At 41.8% G+C, this 23,694-nt stretch overlaps 2 protein-coding genes across 2 annotated transcripts in view; both read left to right on the forward strand.

The window, feature by feature from the left end:
* Positions 1–4,699: 4,699 nt before the first annotated feature.
* ddt (D-dopachrome tautomerase) lies at positions 4,700–13,847 on the forward strand. Its single transcript, XM_019879728.1, has 3 exons — positions 4,700–4,896; positions 11,529–11,704; positions 13,709–13,847. Exons 1-3 carry the CDS (start codon positions 4,789–4,791, stop codon positions 13,779–13,781), a joined length of 357 nt encoding a protein of 118 aa, XP_019735287.1. The 5' UTR covers positions 4,700–4,788; the 3' UTR covers positions 13,782–13,847.
* Positions 13,848–19,218: 5,371 nt separating this feature from the next.
* naf1 (nuclear assembly factor 1 homolog (S. cerevisiae)) overlaps positions 19,219–23,694 on the forward strand; it is a 17,022-nt gene continuing 12,546 nt past the window's right edge. Inside the window, exons 1-3 of the mRNA XM_019879719.1 lie at positions 19,219–19,250; positions 22,542–22,768; positions 22,842–22,959. Of these exons, the coding sequence (XP_019735278.1) occupies positions 22,542–22,768; positions 22,842–22,959 (345 nt within the window). The 5' untranslated portion in view covers positions 19,219–19,250. The remainder of the gene's footprint in view (positions 19,251–22,541; positions 22,769–22,841; positions 22,960–23,694) is intronic.

The raw sequence follows: 23,694 nt of genomic DNA on the forward strand, positions 1-23,694 counted from the left end.
TCTAGTGGATTAAAAAAATGAAGTACAAATTATCGTTGCATGTTTGGATTCGTCTGTGTGTGTGTGTGTGTGTGTGTGTGTGTGTGTGTGTGTGTGTGTGTTGTTGTTTCATCAAATGCACTAACACAATTTAATTAAAGGCCAAGTGTTAAGTAAACTTGGTCAACCATCTTTTGAGTACTTAGAGCTAAAACTATTTCAAGTAAAATTTCGCTTTTTTTTTTCACGCAACACTCTAGTTTTTTAGATTATAGTTAGACCTATAACAATGCGCCTAACCACAAAAATATTTTTGTTTGGCAATCTCTGGCAAGTGATGTCATTCAAAGAATGCCAAGGCACCAGTCGGCCATTGTGCTGCATCGTTGATTGTCCCATTAACTGCGCTTTGCCATTGTTATCGAGTTATTCTGAGAAATGCCTTGGCACTGTGTGGCAGTGGACTGTTCACAATCAGGCTACCAGTTTGAGTGTCCAAAAGAAAAGAATTGGACATGAAAATGGACCAGTTTCGTTCTCACAAAGCGAATGAAATTCAGACTGGTGTCAACGAACGTTCTTTTTCACAAGCACTTTGAAGACCTCTGTTTGCTCAACCATTTTGATTATGATATACGTTTTGCAAAAAGTTACATATGATAATTATTCAATAACTCTCGCTGTTGTTTACAAAAAATTTCATTTAATTCAAAATATTATCCGTGAACACAGATGGAATCCTGTATGAAAACATTCATAATATATGAGTGCATAGATGGAATCATGGTTTGCAATTATGCTAAAGAAGGCTTGCCTATATATTTTGCAGAGTGAGCTACAATGCAACAGAATGACCTTACCAAGGACAATCTCGGACACCAACCCACTATGTGTTAGTGGAAATACATGGACTGAATAGTTAATCCCATTGTAGGCAATTTACAGCATGGCACGGCATCGAATTTCAAACAATAACGCGAGGCAAATAACCACAGCCGATATAGCTTACCATTCTTCAATCTCAAAGGGTACGTCCAGCCGTTCAGGCACAACATTTTCCGCAACTTTAGCGTCTGGCTCATACATGTCAGGTCTAACATACATCTTACCAACAACCTTCTCTTCCTCCAAATCATCCAACACCTGAATATCATCATATAAGTTTGCAACTTCGCTTTCCGAATCAATGTCTGACTGGCTTTGTACACTTTCCACATTAAGCCCTGCTATTGTTGTCCTTGAAGTGACATCACATTTCCAGGTTTGGAGCTTGCCAGGATCTCACTTTGGGAAAAACTATTACTTTTTTTACAGAATAGAAATAATTTGTCATGCTTTACTTAATGTATTTTGTTTAAATACTTTACTTGTGACATAAAAATATTTCATATGGGATTTTCTGAAATACCGGTAACTTCACACTCGACCTTTAACAGGAAAAAGATACCTCATTTGTCAAATTTTATCAAACTTGTCCAGATATAGCTATCGCCACGCCCCAAACCCCTTTTTTTTAACTGCTGTTACCTCAGTCAAAAAGAAAATCTTGTGATCAAGAAATATGGTCCATTAACTTCAAAAGGCAATGCAGTACTGTATCTCGGAGATTTTTGCTTCAAATGTTCAAATGCTACAAAGGTTGGCTCTCACTGATCTTGAAAAATTAGGTCAAGGTTACATGATGATCAAAATGCTGCATTTGTTCTGTGCTCATTGGGCATTGCACACTGGATTATGGACTGCACTGTATTGTGAGGCAGACGTGCTAAACATTCACTCACCGTGACCCCGACCCCCCCAACATCTCGCCCTCCCGCCTTCCAATTACTGTATTTGTATTTTAAAAATTCTTCTTGTTGTTGATACACATAAATCAAAGACAGTAATCTCCCACCCTAGAGTTGAAACATTATACCCTACACAATATAGTAAAAGACCCTCATTACAAATTACAGTAACTTTACCAGCTATGGTTGCAATTTTCGCATTCTTCCTTTTAAAATGTTGAGAGCATTACTAAATTATTTAATTCATCCATGTAAAAAAGTAACTTAAAAGGAACAATAAATAACTTATTACTCGAACAGAGATAATATAAAGAAATGCATTGCAAATGCAATTAATACAGTGTTTCTCAAATAGTGGGGGGGGGCGAGGCTCCGTCAATGGGGGTGCGTTTGACCTCGGGTAACATGCTTTTTTATTTTTTTACTGTCCTGGAATAAAGTGCAGTTGCACCTCCACTACGTTAGGGGGCAGTGGCGCTCTATTTGGCAGAGTTTGCGCAGGGAGCATTCGAAGGGAGGAAATATGACGAGGCGTATGTAGCGTTTGGCTTCAGTGTGACTACGGTGCAGACGAGGAAACATCGATGTGCCTACTGTGTCTAAAAATGTTGGTTGGGGACAGCATGAAGCCAAATAAATTAAGGTGTCACCTAAAGACATTACACCCCAATCACGCTGACAAGCTGCTCGAGGTTTTTTCAGCGAAAACGTGCCAAATATTGCCAACAATCATGCCGCTTTGTGACTGCTACTTCAGTAAACTAAAATACAGATCCCGGCTACACATTGAGCAGGAGTCGAGAGTTGCTGTGTTATGCTTCAAACCTCGCTTTGAATAGCTGTGCATTGCAAAACGTGCTCGTTGTAGCCATTAATCCAGACATCATCTTTGATTAAAAAAAAAAAAAAAGCACAAATCATTTATATATTTTTGTTTTGCTGGTTAAAGTTTTCTTTTTGATATTGTGATCCTGAAATAACGTTGGTGATGAGTTTGAATGCATTCTTCGTATCGTATGGTTTGACATGGTCAGTCAAAAAATATTTATAGTTAAATTAAGGATTTAATGTTATTTTTGAATTTCAGATGCACTTTAAATCTTTTCTGTTTCAGTTACTAAAGCTATTCTTTGTTATAAGTTGGTCCATATTTCTTTTTTATTCTCTTATACGTTAATAAGGATACAGTGTTATGCAAAGGTGTACTTTTACAATTTTATAGACAAATGATACTATTGTGCGGGGGAAGGGGGGGCACAAGATGTTTTCCTCTTCTAGGGCGGGCATCACAGAAAATAATTGAGAACCACTGAATTGATATATACTACTACTACTACTACTACTACTACTACTACTACTACTACTACTACTACTAATAATAATAATAATAATAATAATAATAATAATAATAATATACATTTTAAGGTGGCCCGGTAGTCCAGTGGTTAGCACGTAGACTTCACAGTGCACTGGTACTGGGTTCAATTCCAGCTCCGGCCTCCCTGTGTGGAGTTTGCATGTTCTCCCGGGCCTGCGTCGGTTTCCTCCGGTTTCCTCCCACATTCCAAAAACATGCTTGGCAGACCGATTGAACACTCTAAATTGTCCCTAGGTGTGAGTGTGGGCGTGGATGTTTGTTTGTCTCTGTGTGCCCTGCGATTGGCTGGCGACCAATTCAGGGTGTCCCCCGTCTACTGCCCGAAGACAGCTGGGATAGGCTCCAGCACCCCCCACGACCCTAATGGGGATAAATGGAAGAATAATGAATGAATATACATTTTATTTGTAAAAAGATAAAAGTTACATTTGGGAAGTAACGTACCCTACACCAGGCATGTCCAGCTGCGGGCCTGTTGGGCCACTGTCCTGCCTGTTTTCTAGCTCTCCTGGTTGCAACACACCTGATTCAGATGATCAGCTCATCAGCCGGCTCTTAAGTAGCATTAGAACGTTCCTGATGATTTGAATCAAGTGTGAACCTCCCAGGAGAGCTGGAAAACAGGCAGGGGGAGCAGAAAAACAGACAGGACAGCAGCCCTTGAGGATCGACTTTGGACACCCCTGCCCTACACTGACACACGCTTGAACACGCGTACACGCACGCGCGCGCACACACACACACACACACACACACACACACACGTACACGTACACGTACACGCACGCGCGCGCGCGCACACACACACACACACACACACACACACACACACATACACACACACACACACACACACACGCGACACCCAATAGTTGTATGGAAAAGATGGTCAGTGACTCCCGGTTAAACACTGCGTCTTGGTCTTCACGTCCTCAACGAGCAAAGGCTTCCTGTACCGTAGCTTTTTTGTTTTGTTTTTTTTTATCTTGATGCATCGTCTCCACTTTACCACATCCAATATGGCAGTAATGTTGACGTAAGAGTCAGCGCACAATGCGAATCCCTTGTTACTTAAGCGGCATTCGAAGAAGGTGAGGAATCGGAGAGATTCACTCGGATTGCCCCAGTTCAGACTTCAAACCGTTCAAGGCGAATGTAAACAACAAAGATAGCCGATTCCAATAAATTGTTCTGGCAAAGCACAAATGAAAACCTTTATAATTCATTTTATTCATATACATAAAAGGAATATCTTCTAACCATTTCATTCATTTCACCATATAACTTCATGCTCGGAGATATCGGCATAGTTTTGCGCAGTCAGTGCAAATCACGTTGTGTTACGTTATGTCAAACAAGTAAATTATTGTAATACAGATCTGTTAATAATCTTGTAAAATATGTCTTGCCATTCACGATCTGTCTCTCAATGGGGATCGCCTTTGTCGATGTTTTTCCGACTTTGCTACAGGTACTCGGACCTCTCAGTTCAAAGCCCTCTCGTGCACTTTCCCTGGTCGAAAGCCAGAAAGTCCGAATTCCCGCTTTCTGCGAATGCAGCAATGAATGCAAGGGTGACTACATCGTCAAAGAAGGAGACCAGGACAGGAAGTCTAGTCCGTTGCTTCCAGCACACCGATAAATATGCCCTTTGTCGATTTGCAGAGCAATTTACCAGAAAGCTCATTCTCCGAAGAGTTTCTGGAAAAGCTCTGCTCATTCGCTGCGGCTGTTTTGGGAAAGCCAGTTGACGTGAGTAATTTTACAACGTAGTACCACAGAAAAAAAAGATTACTCATTCCATTCGTGCACATTATCCTTGTTAAATTTAATAATTGCACCTTTTCAAAGTTTCTACTGTCAGCAATTTCATTTTTCTCAGTCAAAGAAAAACAATGTAGATTTACAGGATATCTGATAAAAGACGTGTTATGAGTTGTTACTCTTGTGAAAATTTCTGGACACATTTTCAAATGAAGCAATTGCTTCGCGGGTTGCCACGTCACGTCAACCGAACTGTATGTTAAATCTGTACTGGCAGACTGAATTACAAAATTGAGTTTAGTCTTGATGCGATCATTTAAAGGATGGTAGCTATTTGAAATAGCTACCATATTTCCAACTGCCTCAGGGCAGGATCTGGAAACCCTGCGCCATCCCAGCCCTACTTTTTTACGCAATCCATGGCGCGCGTGCGCATATCGGGCATTTTGGGGGGTGGGGGGGATTGTTAACAACAGCACCCACAACAGGTCAAAAGAAGTTGTTAATGCACAGAACTTGAAAAAAAATATATTGAACGTCGAAGAATTCAAACATTCATTCATTCATTTATGTACTTGTGGTGGCCCGGTGGATGACTGGTTAGTGCGTCAACCTCACAGTGCACAGGTCGTGGGTTCAATCTCGGCTCAGGGCTTCCTGTGTGAAGTTTGCATGTTCTCCCCGTTAATGCGTGGGTTTTCTCCGTGTACTCCTGTTTCTTCCCACATTCCAAAAACATGCTTGGCAACAACAATGAAGCAACACTGAAAACTCTAATTTGTGAGTGTGAGCGTGGATGGTTGTTCGTCTCTGTGCGCCCTGTGATTGGCTGGCAACCGGTTCGGGTCTCCCCCACCTACTGCCCAAAAGCAGCTGGGATAGGCTCCAGCATGCCCTGTGACCCTTGTGAAGATAAAGTGGGTGGATGTACTTATTGTTTCTATTTTATTCAGGTATGAGAAAAACACATCAATCATATAATCCTGAGAAGGAGGGCTGACAAGTTCTGCATTTGGCACACTGCATATGTTATTTACCCAGCTATCCATCCATTCATCCATCATCTTCTGATCAGCTTGTTCTCACAGGGGTTACGGGGTGTGCTGGAGCCTATCCCAACTCTCTTCGGGTAGTAGGCAGGGTACACTCTGAACTGGTTGCCAGCCAATCGCAGAGCATCACAGGGCACACATAGATGAACAACCATTCACATTCACAATCACACCTCGCGACAATGCAGATTGTTCCATTAACCTGCCATGCATGGTTTTAAAATGTGGAAAGAAACTGGAGCTCCGAGAGAAAACCCACACAGGCACGGGGAGAACATGCAAACTCCACACGGGAAGTCCGGAGCCAGGAATCGAATCCTGGACCTCTCTACTGTGAGGTGGACGTGCTAACCAGTCGAAAACCGTGTCGAACAACACATCAACAAAATAATATTCATCAAACCCAAAAAAGAAAATTCCAAGTTATCCATAAAGAATGTAACATGAAAATCTTAAAACCGTGGGACATTATAAATTTTCAACGAAAACGAGTTTTTCACATCAGTCCAGAAGTATTGAGGGATAGGGCAAAGAAAAAACAAACGATTCAAAGTTTTATCGTTATGGCAGAAGGACCAATTCTCTTTCTCATATTTAAATATTTTCTGTAGAAATACTGCGACACAATAGATCTTATGATTTTAAAATGTTTGTTTGATGGGCCATTTGATATATTTTGTAAATGTAGCGACTGAATTTGCAAAACTAGAACCCTGCGAAACTGTCCCTTTGTTACATGAAATATTCTGGAAGTAAAGACGTAAACCAATTAGGTTTTTATCGCATTTTTAATCAAGCAAAATACATTCTTCAATCAATAGTGTTGGCAATACATTTCAAAGTATTACTACACAACAAAAAAATTAAGTGGATCAAGTGGAAAGGGATTACGTTACAGATTTTGTCATACCGTTTTTGAGATGTCACTTGGCTGTCTATTAATCAGTTACACCCTTCTCAGACCAAATCTTTTGAAAGACTGATTTTCTATTTAACAATAGAAAAAAACAATAACATTGTTTTTGGACTTTTTCCCCAGTCAAAAAATAAACTCCAACAACGCTATTACTTTGTGATTGGATGGTCAAAGGCATGGAGATGGAACGCCCACCTCCAAGCGCAAAGTCTTTCCTCTCGCACGGCATGAGACAAGGGTAAAAATAAATTTGACTTCGGGCTCATATACACTATAGCAGCACAGAACACGGTAATGTTTTATTTAGCGGATCCTATCAGTGACCATTGTCCTTGATAGATAGCAAATTAGGACGTTACAGTCAGTCACTGAGTTTGCAGAAAATTAAAAATATCGACTGATTTCATTCCACTCAATCAGATCAGTGTAAAGTCTAGTTGTTCCTGTTTGTACTAATAGTAGTAGTAGTCGATGCCAGAGTACTAGGCCAGTATTTGCGTTATTATCAGGGTTGCACATAAATATTTTGATGTGACCCTCATATGAGCACCAGAGGTTGTTTTTTTGATTATTATTTCCCATCAACCTCATGGAGGAACTTACAGCTGACAAATCAGTGCAGGGAAGAGCGACCCAATTAGAAAAATAATTTCAGGTGTACCAACACATACAAACTTTAACCACCATTGTTTTAAAGGACTGAGTTGATTTCAGAGTTTGGGAGCGTCGGGGTCTGAGTGTTGTATGTTTTGTGTGTGTTGTGTGTGTAGTCAGTACCAGGTGCTGGCTGTGTCTTGTGTTTGTCACCCCCTATGCCTCGTGTGTGTTTTTATACCACTGTCTTTCATTTAGTGCAACAAATTAGTTCCTCGCCATTGCCATCAACCATAAATTTGTTTAGTCACTCAATTCATTTAAGTGTTTTAGGAACTTTGCCATAATTCACTTTGGTTCATTATTTTTCTAGTTCATTTGTCTGTTGCACTAAGGCAGTGGGATTCTGGAGTGTTTACTCCAACTTTGTCTTGTAGTGTTGTGTACCCCCACTTCCCCATTAAGCTTCCCCTCAATCCGAGTGTGAGTACTTCTTTGTGTTGAGAAAGTTTAAACCATGATTCCGCACCAATTTTCACTCCTCTCCAACTCCCACACTTACTGTATGTTAGACCATTCTTCTGTTGCTGTCATGTGGAAGGATCGTATCAATAACGTAAAGTTTTTTCCAATATACTTTTTCATAAAACTACTTACGTTTCACCGTAAGGATTCGCTGATGGACATTGCGAAAACAGATGAAGCATGGTTTCAGGAGAGTCAGACCAGGTACGATTTACATCCATTTCTTTCTCAAACTTCTTTTCAATATGCTTGAGTTGGGTAAATCCGACGAACAATTTTCACTAATACAATACTTCTTTTATCTTATTTATAATTAAGTACCTATTAGCTAAGAGCCAGAAATCCTTCCAAACTATTTCACCAGCAATGCCAGGCCAGAATGCAACCACATGTGGGATTGAGATAACGTTTTTCTGAAAAAAATACTCCCCGGCCCCAACCAAAAAAAAAAAGAAAACGATTTGGAAAAACCTTCTTTACCCACCAAAGGCCATGGTGGAGATATTAAGCCTGGGTTGGAATTTATACACATCATAATACTCCAGAAGGTATAGCATATGAAAAGAGAGTATCATACTTATGAAATAACTGATTCACAGATACTGTATATTATTATTAAACCACTTTTCCATGAAAAGAGTCTTATGCTGATAGAGAATGTATTTGTTATTGCATAAATAGTAACTTTGGGCCGAAAAATTGTGCTTGTGGATGAGAGACAAAGCTAAAAAAGATTGGCAATGAAAATGAGCTGTCTTTACAGGGACTGCTTTTCTTCCTCAGGTACTCAAAGCATTTCACACTGTTACCTCATTCACCTCCTGTTGACACAACATCAGGAGCAACTCGGGGCGTTCAGCATCTTGCTCAAGCATACCTGTCAACTTTTCGGAGCGCCAACCTGTATAAACTACCAAAAAAAATCCTTATAAAGAGCAAAAAATCCTTATAACATACCAAAGCATTTTATATGTCAAAATAACGGCAGAAAAAAACCCACGAAATATGAATGATATATTTGTTTCCTTGTAGAACTTGCTTGTACACTACCGAAGTATGCAATGAATACTCTGCTGTTTTCAACTAGGAACCACGTGATTTACTGGAAAGTTACCGGAAATGAAAGCATTCGAGTAGACTAGCACCATTCTGGGCAAAAGCAAACGGAACTACCTGTTAGGGGGGGAAAAAAAAAAACGGAAATTTTCAGAATCCGTATGATTTGTGCGATATGGCCATATGCGTAAGATTCACCACAAAATCCGTATGAACTATGGCTAAACCGTATGAGTTGACAGGTATGCTCAAGGTCACTTCTAATTACTTGACAGATAAAATGTCCACCCAAAACACACTCAGTACGATATCCCCATTAAACCTGTACTTCAAAATAGCTACCCAACTTCAATATACAGTGCTCATGCGCAATGGTGCACCACTTTTGTGCACCACTGGTTATAGTCTGTAATAATATGCTGCCACACGCCTCCATACCGGCGTTTTGTGGAGTTGAAACAGCGATGAGAATGCTAGTTTACAAAATTCAAAGGCTGTGTCACACAACAAGTTGTGACTCATTGAAGAGCTGTTGCTGGTGTGTTCGGATAAAACAAATTTGCCCAAGTACCCTACTTAATGTATTGCCTGGATACGGCATTGAGGCCAAGATGGCACTGACAGCTGATGAGCGAGGAAACATCGAAATGTTTTTGGGAGGCGATGTCTGCTGTCAACTGTAGCAGAAAGGCATCCTTGCACTGGTGGAGGAGGTGAAAGCATTGAGGATTCAAAATGCTGAGAAAGCCCGGCGTCTGGCGGATCTGGAGCTCATGGTGAAGTTGGAGCAATGCTCCAGGATCAATGAGTTGATTGGGCTCCGAATAAAACCCTGTTATCTGGTCGGGCGGAATGGAGGGGGAATCGGGTGAGCTTGATGGCAGCTCCAGGAAGCAGCAGGTGGCTGCATTTTTTTCCTAGGCAAAACATATTAAATTAGGTCTTAATAACATTGTAGCATGTCACCAACTGTTTCCCGAAAATTCATGAAAGTTTTACAGTATATGTGCGGATTTCAATATTGACTTACTGTACCCCAACAATAACCTATTGTGGACTTAATCAACTCAATACTCAACTCAACTGTATTTATAGAGCACTTTAAAACAACCACCGCTGTATAGAAAGTGCTGTTTTTTTAAATAAATTCAAGATATCAAATAAAAAACCCAGAAAAAAAGTAAATACAATTTCAAGAGATAAGTATACTTTTTTTTTAATGGTACGACGTACTATCACGACAGTCACACGTTGACTACTAAGCGAACAAAATTTCCCACAGCACTGATTGGACAAGCAATGTCATGTGATCATCTGTAACCATGATGACCAAACGGGTGTGTCCTAACTAATTAACATGTTGAGTCGCTTGTGTCTTACCCTCCATGGCAGGGGTGCCCATTACGTCGATCCTGATCGACCGGTAGATCTAAGACAGGTCCCAAGTAGATCCGAGGAGTGTAGAGGAGAAAAAACAAACAAACAACCATTTGTGTGTCTTTGTACATGTTTGAAATATATTTTTTGTGTTAATGTACGCTGCACCCTAATCATCCAATCAGTCTCATTTTCACAAAAATTTTAATCGTAAAGTGTCCTTGAGTGCTTTGAAAGGCGCTTATACATGAAATCAATTATTATTATAAAAAAAATCTTGAACCGACGGTGGCGCGTGATTACGTCACCGGAAGTTAGCGCTCAGCAGTCTGCATCATTATTCTCATTCAGAGTTTGCTTTGTGTACAATTCACCGAGGGCACGGGCAAAGAAGAGCAATCTAGGAGGGCCCAGGGAATCACTTTAAAACGGTACGTGTGAGCTACGATAGTTAACAGGCTGCAAAAGTGCATCGCATGCCTCCGTGTCAGGCTGTTTCTCATCATGGCGTGCGTGCGTGCGTGTGTGTGTGTGTGCGCGTGCGTGGCCGCACGTGCGCAGTAAGGGGCGATCCTGGGAGGTTGGTTGATCGAAAAGTAGATCTTCGGTCCAAAAAGTTTGGGCACCCCTGCTCCATGGCATAGGCTTCGTCGAACCCCTGAGACCAACTCAACGAACGCCAGGGGTTCGATCGAACCCCGGTTAAGAACCACTGAACTGGAACATCGCATCGTGCCACGCTAATTGATAACATCTTCACGAGTGTAATGGAAAATGAAACTAAAATTGGGATATGAATCAATGACTACTCTCCATGTGCGATGGTTAAGAGGGGGTGGGGGTGGGGGGTTAGACGGTTATTATGGCTGTATGTGTGCCTTGGGATATATACACGTACGTGGCGAGGACGGTAAAAAGACTGACAAGACAAGACAAGCATGACGAAAAATACACAAGCACCGTTTGGTCGAGACAGAGAGGAGCCGCAATGTGCCCACGTCCTGCCATTTTACTGGAAACAATACGCTGCTGTGGTTGCTTTCCCTTTGTAAAGTTTTTGATCAATGATGTGAATGACTCCACCTACTGCTCTCTTACAGAGAATGCACTTGATCGTGAAGCCTGGGTTACCAATGTTGATGGCAGGATCTTGCGCTCCCTGTGTAGTGCTGTCCGTATCTGCTATCGGGGTGACTGACACTGCTGACAAGAATAAGGAGCACAGTGCCAAGCTCTTTGAGTTTCTGACCAGAGAGCTTGCTCTTACTGAAGACAGGTGTGTAAAGATTTGCTATTTTTTACAGCAGGTTTTGTTTCATGGAGCAGTTTGTTTTAACGTTATTTTCACCCCCTTTTCTAGGCGGTTATAAGCTCCCATTGCATTGAACAATATCTTGCTGAATCTGTGATTACAAGAGCAATGTTTTGAACTGACTGCCCAGACGCAAGAGAATGTAATTGTGATGAACGCGAGTTCATTCTCGAAGATGAGGATCACAGAAACGTAATAGTTGTGATCGATAGACATGCTTTTTTGAAGGCCGTTGCCGATTGTTAGTAGTCGAGGAGGGCGACACTCATTTCGCAGAAAAACAGGAAAAGATTGCCGTAAAAATTTTGAAAAGTAAAAACTCCAGCACTTAACTGTATGCTTTTAAGTCAAGTCAAGTCAAGCCAAGCTTAATTGTCAAATATGCTCTATGTGCAACATACAGCACAGATGAAATTACCTTCCTCTCTCAACCACAGTTCAAACATGCAGTGCATTGAAATACACAGCTAAATATAAGGGCAGAAAATTGAACTGCATAAAAATACAACGGCATAAATATACAAACACAAACAAAGAAAACAATAAATAGCAAACAACAGTTTGATATTTATTCTCGCACAGAGACGGCAGGGTCCCGGTCCCTATTAACCGCGATAAGTGAGGGAACACTATAACTTTATAACCGAGGCTTTTCGCTCACTGGAAAATGAAATTTTGTTTATAAATTCACTGCCCGACCTACCCAATCAGAGATGCCGATATCTGTCTTGACCAATGCAAAAATGATCAGCAATTACATAGCACCAAAAAAAAAATAAAATAGTAAAACATGCATAATAGATTTGTTACCATACAACACTTATATTGTGTATATTGCAAGAAGTGGATGTGTATTTCACCTCCAACAATGCTGAGCCATATTTACAATTTCATATGTTCAAACATTGATGGGTGGTGCTCTCATAAATGTGCCATCATTATATTGGAAGTATTCCCTCCTTTGGCAGCAACTCTTCTGAAGCATGTTTTTCAAGAGGGAACTCTTTCCCCCAAGCCACGGTTGCCTCTGCTTGGTCACTTCGCTAGCTGAAACATCCCCTTAGAGCCGACTTTGTTTGGACGAGGAGAAATTAATCGGTTCATCGCCTTCAGCCATCCTCAGGCTCAATTGTTGCTTGTGCCCTACCACAAGCGAGTGTAGCTCGTATAAAACGCTTCCTGATATAAACTAGTAGATGTTAACATTTTAGCTGTGATAACCACTTATCTGCCACAATAGTAAACGTGCTCCTTATTTATGCAGTGTCATGAATCCCTCGAAACAGGAAACGGCCGTTTGATTGTTGCAATGACGGGATAACTCATGTGGGATTCACAATGACATGAGGCTGGACACTACCCGTGCCATGTTCGTCTAATGACCCGTCAGTGGGGAGAAAGAAATCACCGGTTTTGACAAGTTTGGGCAGGTTAAGTTCAGAGAAAGTGACTTTTAAAATCTTGTTATCCCATCAAAAGTAATCATCCCATACCTGATTTGAAGCCTAATGCTAAACTTAATACAAAGTCTGGCATTTGAAATCACTTTGGAATTTGTCACAGTTTTTGGACTTTTATACAGGTCAAGGTAATTGAACAAACTCCTCAGAGAGAGTTTGTCCAATCTTCAATCAATGGATGTTAAATGTAAAGCTATGAAGATGAAGTTATTGGGTTTTTCTGTTTATATATATTTTTTTGGGGGGAGGGGTTCATCGCAAGCTGTTGCCGTGGCAATGCGCTATTTATAAAGAACAATGCTGTTGAGTTTTTGATTATAGGTATGGAAATGAAACAAAAAAAAATCATTGATTAATCAACAGATAAATCTGTTGTCAAAATAATTGCTACTTTCATCCTTGTTGAGGATTTATCAGAATTATTATCATTGCCATTTATTGCTGGGTATTTTTAATATTTTTAAAGTTTTGGTTAATGCTTGACAACTTTTTTTTTTTTGATTCACAGGATCACCCTTCAGTTCCACAGTTTGCAGCCTCACCAAGTTGGAAAGAAAGGAACAGTGATGAGCTTCCTGTAAAGCTGTCTGTAATTATGTGAGAGAAATAAAAAACAAAGTTTCAAGCAGTTGATGAGTTTTACTGAAGCTGCTGTCTCAACTTATTTTTTTCTTTATATGACTGCATTTGTTCTCTTGAGTTAAACAAACCGAGGAAAAAAAGTAAAAACTGCTGCAGTAGGTTGAACGATCTGTTCATTCATTGTGTCCACAGATAGAAACAAGGGGCATACTATTGTATCGGTTCAATGTGGACAACAGTTTTATTTGAAAAACATTTTTCATCATTCGTTTTCTGTTGGTGTTAGCCAATTGAAGGGAAAAAAAACCAACTAAATTTGGTAAACCCATTGTGGCCGCAGCGTAGCCCAGACCAGGGATCGGCAACCCAAAATGTTGAAAGAGCCATATAGGACAAAAAAAAACAAACAAATGTCTGGAGCCGCAAAAAAATAAAAGAGTTATTTAAAATTTAAAATGAAGGAAACACATGCTCGATGTATGTAGGAGACTGGACTGTCTCCGAATTGCTTGTTATTCATTGCTTTGTTGTGTGTTCACAAACGCCCCCATAGAATTTATTTTGTGATTTCCTCGCTTGATTTTTTTGTTTTGGTGAATTATTTTCGCTTTTCTTAGTGTCAGTGAAGTGATCATTAATTTCCGTTTTTCGGAGGCTGTCTTTGAAAGCCTCTCGAGTCGAACGAGAAGAGAGAAGGCACGGAGTCGGACGCAGACGTGTCTGTTTGTCGAGACTGTTAAAAGCATAAATAAAGTGTACGTTTTAAAAAAAAAAACACCACAGCTCTCCTTTTTCGGAGCTGCAACATGTATCTATATCTATTTGAGCTATATTAGCCTACTATCAAAATCTTTTTCCATTTTCAAACATGTTTTATAAAGCTCCAGAGAGCCACTAGATGTCGCTAAAGAGCCGCATGCGGGTCTGGAGCCACGTGTTGCCGACCCCGGCCCAGACCAACAGAAACTTGTGCCTGCCAGCTCTTCTGTCAGGTCGTGATAGTACAGTGGTTAGTACAGTGAAACTCCTCGAGAACGAAACCTACATGGGCGAAAATACCCCCTAATGTGAAAAAATCTTCATGCATTAACACCATTCCCATTCTACTGCCCCCCATACAACGAAAAAAAACCCTGTTGCGTTATACGAAATCATTTTCTCTGCTCCAGCCTCGCGAAGACATTCACTACAACGAAGTCTAATCCAACAGCGACCTCTACTGCTTCGTTCGGAAACGGCAACATCAACCACCACGCTGGTTTACATAGTGAACGATGTTTATTTCGGTCACAGCTGCGAGTTTCCTGAACGCAACATACTCATAGCTGCTCTGCCATTGGCTTACCGAGCATCATCCTGGCCCCCGATTGGCCAAGAGGGACCTCACTGTCTATGTGTGTAGATACGGAAGCTCGATCCGTAGAAGATAGAGTGGAATGCATCCGATTAGCTGCTCAGAGTAAATTGCTTATGGCTCGACGGACATTCAAATAAACGAACGTTTCCTCGTATTACAAGTAAAGCATTTTCCTCGAAAATGCTTTACTTGTTATCATGCTAAGAACCTTACGCTAACTGGAGCGCTAATGAGGGAGAAGCGCTCCAGTTAGCGTAAGGTTTTTAGCCTTCGAGAGCTAACTATGGCCATCGAGGACTACGAAGCGTTCCGTGGCTGATGCTGGAAGAGAGGGTAAAAATGATCAAAATGAAAGACGGCGCAAGCAAAATAAAAGACATTATCCAAGAAATTGATGTAAGTGAAAGTGAATGCTGATCGTAAATTTCGCAATTTCTTTCCCTTTTTTTCTTTCTACACTGACAATATGAAGTGTCAAATAAGTGTGTGCTCATACTTATGCCCTATTGGAATAAAAATAGAGCACACATACGTTTGTGTGTGCGTGTACACATACGTTTGTGTGTGTGGGTGTGTGTGTGTGCTTACATCTGAGATCAAATTTGCTACAGTGAAAAACCCCCTGTTGTGAAAAATTGCTTGCTGCAAACATGATTTCGTTGTAGAGGAGTTTCACTGTACCCAACGTTGTGGCCGCAACAACCCCGGTTTGAATCGGGGTCATGACATGTGCAAAGAGCAGACTGCACTTCTTCATTTGCAGTTGACTGAAAAGTTGTTTTCACGCCAGCCTAAACTGGGAGACCCAAAACATTTTGCTGATTTTTTAAAGTACATCATTTATGTTTTGCACCACAATCGCAAGAGCAATCTTCACGTCAGACATCAAGTCCTGCAGCTCTTTGGGTGAGCGTAGCCTATAAAGGACAACATTTCGGATCCGTTCACAGCTAATGGCCATATTACCCTGTGTACGGCTGATCTAGTCCAATCTCATCAGATAAGTAGGGTAGTCTCTGGTTAGTTTTTGAACGGGAGACCAGTGCCCGTGAGCTTTTGCACCTCCCTCAAAAGAAGTGGAAAAATAAACGGTCTTTTATCTTTTTTATCCTTCATTTGGTATTGTTTACACATCAGCTATAACTGCAAGACCCAAAACCTTGAGACATCCATCCATCCATCCATCCATCCATCCATCCATCCATCCATCTTCTACAGCTTATCCAGAGTCGGGTCGTGCTGGCAGCAACTTTAGCAGGGACGCTCACATGGTGGGGACATGCCCGTAACACCTTACCAGGGAAGTGTCCAGGAGGCATCCTTATCAACTGCCCGAGCCACCTTATCTGGCTTATCTCGACGTGAAGGAGAAGCAGCTCGACTTTGAGCCCCTCCCGAATGACCGAGCTTCTCACCTTATCTCTAAGGGAGAGCCCGGACACCCTGCGGGGAAAATGCATTTAAGCCGCTTGTATCCAGGATCTCATTCTTTCGGTCATGACCCATAGCTCGTGACCATAGGTGAGGGTTGGGAGGTAGACCGACGGTAAATTGAGAGCCTCGCCTTTTGGCTCGGCTCCTTCTTTACCACGACAGACCAATACAAAGTCCGCATCACAGCAGACGCTGCACCAATCCGCCTGTCAATCTCCCGCTCCCTGCTGCCCTCACTTGTGAACAGGACCCCAAGATACTTAAACTCCTCTCCTTGGAGCAAGATCTCATCCCCGACACAGAGAGAGTACGCCACCCTTTTCCGACTGAGGACCATTGTTTCGGATTTGGAGGTGCTGATTTTCATCCCAACTGCTTCACACTCGGCTGTGAAATGCTCCAGTGAGAGTTGGAGAGCCCTGCTTGAAGAGTCCAACAGTACCACATCATCTGCAAAAAGCAGAGATGCAATACTGAGGCCACCAGACTGGACCCCCTCAACGCCTCGCCTAGAAATTCTGTAAAAGGGCAGCCTTGGCGCAATCCCACTCTCACTGGAAACGATTCCGACTTACTGCTAACCAAACTCTGACATCTGTGGAATAGGAACCGAATAGCCCGTAGCAGGGGATTCAGTACCCCATACTCCCGAAGCACCCCCCACAGAACTCCCCAAGGGACACAGTCGAACACCTTCTCCAAGTCCACAAATCACATGTAGACTGGTTGGGTGAGTTCCCACGTATCCTCGAGGACCCTGCTAAGGGTGTAGAGCTGGTCCATTGTTCCACGGCCGAGACGAAAACTTACACTGCTCCTCCTGAATCTGAGGCTCGACTTCCCGACGGACCATCCTCTCCAGCACCCATGAATAGCCCTTAAGGGGGATTGTGAGGAGTGTGATCCCTCTGTAGTTGGAACATACCCTCCGGTCCCACTTTTTTAAAATGAAGAGCCATCACCCCGGTCTGCCAATCCAGGGGCACTTTGGCCGATGACCACAATGTTGCAAAGGCATGTCAACCAGGACAGCCCCACAACATCCAGAGCCTTGAGGAACGCCAGGCGGATCTTATCCACCCGTGGGGCTCTGCCAACGAGGAGCTTTTTAATCACGTCGGTGACTTCAACCCCAGAGATAGGAGAGCCCACCTCAGAATTGTCAGACTCTGCTTCCTCGAAGAAAAGCGTGTTGGTGGAGTTGAGGAGGTCTTCGAAGTATTCTGCCCACCGACTCACAATGTCTCGAGTCCAGGTCAGCAGCACCCCATCCCCACTGTACACAGTGTTAATGGTGCACTGCCTCCCCCTCCTGGACCAGAATTTCCTCATAGCCGTCCGGAAGTTGGCTTCCAGGGCCTCACCCAATTCCTCCGACGCCCGAGTTTTTGCCTCGGCGACCACTGAAGCTGCGTTCCGTTTGGCCAGTCGATACCTATCAGCTGCCACTGGAGTGCCACAGGCCATAAAAGCCCGATAGGACTCCTTAAACTTGACGGCATCCATTACGGCCGGTGTCCACCAGCAAGTTCGAGGGTTGCCGCCACAACAGGCACCGACCACCTTATGGCCACCACTCCAAGTGGCTGCCTCAACAATAGAGGTGCAGAACACGGTCCACTTGGACTCAATGTCACCCGCCTCCCCCCGGGACGTGGGAAAAGCTCTGCTGGAGGTGGGAGTTGGAACTACAAACGCTCCCCAGCTTACGAACGAGATACGTTCCGAACGATCGTTCGTAAGGTGAATTCGTTCGTAAGTTGCTTCAGTGCTATATTTTGTATAGAATGTATGTTTAAGGCTTATATAAATATGTTTACTTGCTAATGATCGTCGATTGCATCGGCACTGCACCTTTCACGTGTTCCATTATGCGATCTTTCTGTTTATAAATGGTACTGATGGTCGAACGATTCATGTTGTGTGCACGTGCAACACTCACCATTTTCTCACCCGCATCAAGCTTCTTTATTATTGCCACTTTCATTTGAAATGAAATGGCTTGCCTCTTCTTTACACTTCCACTCTCACTAGAAGCCTTTCGCTTTTCACCAACTATATTGAATAATGGATGCACGAGATATTTAACAACTGGGCAGAGGAAGCCGGAGAGAGCTGTCCCACAACTTGACCAATCAGTGTTGTGGGAACTGTAGTTGCTTTGTAGTCAACGTGTGACTGTGCGATAGTACGTACAATAAAAAAATAAATAAAAAAAAGTAAACTTCTCTCTTGAAATTATACTTATTTTTTTCTCTTTCTAAGACGTGCATTTTTTTTAAATATCTTGAATTTTTAAAAATATATATATTTATTTTTCACTCATGAAGGGTTCAGTGAACGGTGAACGTGCATATTTACTGGTGGGGTTCGGTACCTCTAAAAAGGTTAAGAACCACTGCATTAATTTATGTAGCGTTATTTAGGATCTAAATAATACTTTTTCAATGAATTTTTGCACGTCTTAGTCAACACTCTCGTCCAGCTCATGGCGGTACACTGTGCAGTCATGCCAACCATCAGGAAACACATAGGATGGGGCGGCGGAGAAAGAGGACGAGGAGGGAGGAGGTGGAGAAGAGAGAAGAAGAAGAAGTAGAAGAAGAAGAAGAAGAAGAAGAAGTAGTAGTAGAAGAAGAGGAAGAAGAAGAAGAAAAAGAAAATTCCACGAGAAAAGGTAGGAATCACCGTGCTATTTCATTTATTACAAATGGTTTTGATATCCATTATTATTATTTTTAGAAAAAAATGGATACAATTCGTCAGTATTTATTGAACAAAGTTGGTCAGGTTTCAAGTTAGTATCAACTCGCTGAAATAGAGTTTACGAAGTGCAAAAGTAGATGTACTTCTGTACTAAAAATGGTTAAAGTAAAAAAACTAATTGAAAAATCCTGACTTTTTACGGTCAATCTTGGTGATAAGTTTGCCTCTTTTACGACATATTTGATTTTGATCGTACTAAGAAGAAGAAATCAAAAGAAGATAAGAAAAAAAAGCGTAATTTGTCTCACAATGGAGAAATCCGCAATTTTCAGCAGTAAAAGTTCAAGGAAAAAAGTAGAAAAACAGTATTTCCATTCACAAAAAAGTCGCATGTTGTTTCAGAGCTAGCTGGCGTTTGATTGATTTTAATGCTCTGAAAACAACGTTTTACCATACTTTTACTAACGTTAGGAACGGATTGATAAATTGCCAGATAATTTCAATGATTGTTTTTTTTGTTTTTGTTTTGAAAGCCAGAGCTTGTTTATTCGTTCGCGATAAGCCATTCTGTTGGCAACTAGGGTTGAATACAATGGACAAAATTTAATACCTGTATCTCGGTATTCATGCCAGACATCTGTCATGTTTATTATTTAACCATAAATATCTTATTGTGTGGAGCTGAAGGGCAACGTTTACAAGTCCACTGTACATACTCTGAATAGTGGAGATGGTGTGCTGCTGACTTTGACTCGTGACGTTGTGAATCGGTGGGAAGAATATTTTGAAGACCTCAATTCCACCAACACACCTTCCATTGAGGAAGAAGAGTCTGGAGACTCTGAGGTGGCCTTTCCTATCTCTTGAATTGAAGTCACTGAGGTGGTTAAAAAGCTCCCCAGTGGCAAAGCCCCAGGTATCAATGATATCTGCCTGGAGTTACTGAAGGCTCTGGGTGTAGGTATTGGTTGACAAGCCTCTACATTGTAGAGTCTACAACATTACATGGACATCGGTGACAGTGCTTCTGGATTGCCAGACTGGGGTGGTGGTCCCCCATTTGATGAGGTCTATTCAGGGGTGTTGGAGAGGAAGGTCCTTTGGGAGGTTGAATCTCAGATTCAGGAAGAGCAGGGTGGTTTTTATATGGGCCGTGGAACAGTGGAGCAGCTCTACACCCTCAGCAATGTCCTTGAGGGTGCACGAGAGTTCGCCCAACCAGCCCGCATGTCTTTTGATGACTTGTTGAAGGTGTTCCACCATGTCCCTCGAGGAGTTCTGTGGAAGGTGCTTTGGGAGAACGAGGTACCCAATCCCCTAATAAGTGCAATTTGGTCACTATACCACAGATGGCACAGTTTAGTCAGCATTGCCGACAGTCAACGCGCTAACCACTGGACCACTGGGCCTCCTGTGTACTTATATTTTGTGCTTAAATTAATGCTGTCAAGAGATTTAAAAAAATGTGACATTAATTAATTATGATCTGTAATTAATAGATCTAATTAATCTATATTTTAATCTCATCTAAAAATTGCTCAGAAAACCCCTATTTTCGTTTTAGATTCATTACATTATCGAGCATTGAGGCAGATCAAAAGATTCACATCACAAAAAAAGTGGTATTATAAAGTATTTTATTGTTTATAAACAAATTTGAACAGATACAGTCCAAGCCATTTACTTTCTGTTGTATTTGAGACTAATCACAAATCCTACCTGCAACCTTTAGTTTCGACCATCAGGGGGAATATCACTGTTTTGTTTTTGTAAATCTCCAAATAATTACAAAATAAAAATAAAAGAGAACACCAGGTCCATAAAAAGTGCTTAGGTTAACATATCAAAAACAGTAAGAACACTTTGCTGAGCAATACAAGTACTGAACATGGAACTTGCTTCAGATAATAAATAAAACTGACCCTTAGAGCACAGTGCTGTAAGTTAGCACTTCAGAAATAAGGCGTACAAAAAAAAGTAGTGTGTTTCCGGTAACCCGACCGACCAAGAATTTTTCTACGTCGAAAAAAAACTTTACGGTCGGCATTTTTTTTTTCAAACAACCCTCTACATTCTTGTGTAGAGGCTTTACATCGGTGCAAACTCTCACGATATTCACGTTGAGCGCGTGCGTTGTTTTCCCTGTCGTCTGTCAACAACATTGAAACATGGCGGCGGCCGCGATCTCCGACGACAGTTTAAACCGCGTTTTCTGTGTTACAGTCGCGTTCTCGCACCTTGCACCGTAATCTTAAGAAAATAGCATCCATTGATGTATCGAAAAAATTCAGCGAACTATTTGATGAACACCACGGGCCGAGTAAAAACTGAGGGCGGAGGAGGACGGCGGCGGAGGCGGCGGTGCGCCCCGGCCCCCCGAGTCCAGAGCCGGGATGAAAACTAAATAGGTGGCGGCGGCGTCGGCCGCGGAGCGGCGGGTTCAATGTCTTCTTGTTTTATGTTTTATGGTTATTTTGTTAAAATTTACCTACCGACCCAATGCTGAAATTTCATGTTACCGGAAACACACTATCTTTTTTGTTTGGCCTAACACTGTTCATCATGACAAAATAAAGTGCTGAAATAAACATCAACCACTTCTAGTAGGCTACAGAGGACACAGCAGCTATGTTGACTTCATGCCTCGTACGCGGGGTGTTAGTTTGTTGTTTGTGCTAGTTTAGTTAGTTTGGCGAAGAGCTTTGCTATGTCTCCCTCTATTGCTAACGCTTTCGGTGCTAATGTTAGTCGTGGTTGCACTCACAACTGGGTGCTTTGCATTGATGTTCGAGGCTTAACTTTGAGCTGCTTCGGTGGGAAGCAAACCCCTTTCCAACAAATTGGGCACAACACTCTACCTTTATCAATGGTGCCGTCAGGGCGTTTTTGGAATGTAAATTGTCCATTCATTGTGCCAAGATCTCTCACATGCTCCTCGATTTTCACCTCTCCTCTTCTCACCGCTGCTTACTTAGTCCGCCAAACTCCAATGGGAGCCAATCAGCTTAAGCTAAACAAGCCCAAAAAAAAGACAGCCAATCAATGTCCACTTTAGGCTGTGACAGTTGTTTCCCCACCCTTAACAACTCGAACACAGGAAGCCAACATATAAAAAGGGATCTTAGAAAAAGGCAACCCACCTACAAAAACAATAAAGTTAGAGATTAAAATTTAGATTTACGTGATTAAAAAACACAACACTCTAAATATATAAATAATAATAAATTTGACACCTCTATCTTAAATGTAACTTTTTTTTTAGATGGAGCAAATGATTCTGCAAAAGAATGACGAGATGGAACTATCTCCGAATGCGATAGACATGGCCTATCAAGTGGAAACTCCGGTGACATCACACTGTGTGGATACACAAGAGAATCCAGAGGCACATGTATGTGCACATACAGTGTCGGCTGCAGCAATGCCATCCTTGGTGTGTGAGCGTAACATGGAGGGCTTTGGTAGTGAAGCGTCAGAAGATTCCGACAGGTATGAGAACACCATAATAGAACTGCACGGGGGAAATGTTTTAAATGTCAAGTTGGTTCTTTTCTGTTCTTAGTGACAGCTCCTCTACATCATCATCTTTTTCATCTCCCACTGTGTTTGAAAATGCTGCTGACGACGAGGATTTAAGCCAACCAGCTCCCTTCAAAACAAAAGATGAAATTTTACTTGAGGTTAGTCGTTTTGGTGTACTTGTTTGCCATATGTAAGTGAAGTACCATATTGGCCAAGAATATACAGTGCGTAACATAGAGCAGTGTTTCCCAACATTTGAGCCATTTTAAGTTTCTTTTTTGGACTTTGTGATGATAAGCGGATCAGATAATAGATGGATATACAGTGAAACTCCTCTACAACGAAATCATGTTTGCAGCAAGAAATTTTTCACAACAGGGGGTTTTTCACTGTAGCAAATTTGATATCAGATGTAAGCACACACACACCCACACACCCACACACACAAACGTATGTGTACACGCACACACAAACGTATGTGTACTCTATTTTTATTCCAATAGTGCATAAGTATGAGCACACACTGATCTGACACTTGATATTGTCAGTGTAGAAAGAAAAAAAAGGGAAAGAAATTGCGAAATTTACGATCAGCATTCACTTTCACTTACCTCAGTTTCTTGGATAATGTCTTTTGCTTGCTCCGTCTTTCATTTTGACCACTTTTACCCTGTCTTCCAGCATCAGAGCTCTTCTTGTCTAAGCTGCTTGACATCCAAATGTCCGTTTTGTAGCCATTTTAGCAATGCAACGTCCATCCTTGTCTGAATCTAACAATAACAAATACTTCCTGGCATGCAATGAACTTTTAAGCCAGCCACGGGACGCTTCGTAGTCCTCGATGGCCATAGTTAGCTCTCGAAGGCTAAAAACCTTACGCTAACTGGAGCGCT

The sequence above is a fragment of the Hippocampus comes genome, unplaced genomic scaffold, assembly GCF_001891065.2.
Source record: "Hippocampus comes isolate QL1 unplaced genomic scaffold, H_comes_QL1_v1.1 scaffold158, whole genome shotgun sequence".
Classification (NCBI taxonomy): domain Eukaryota; kingdom Metazoa; phylum Chordata; class Actinopteri; order Syngnathiformes; family Syngnathidae; genus Hippocampus; species Hippocampus comes.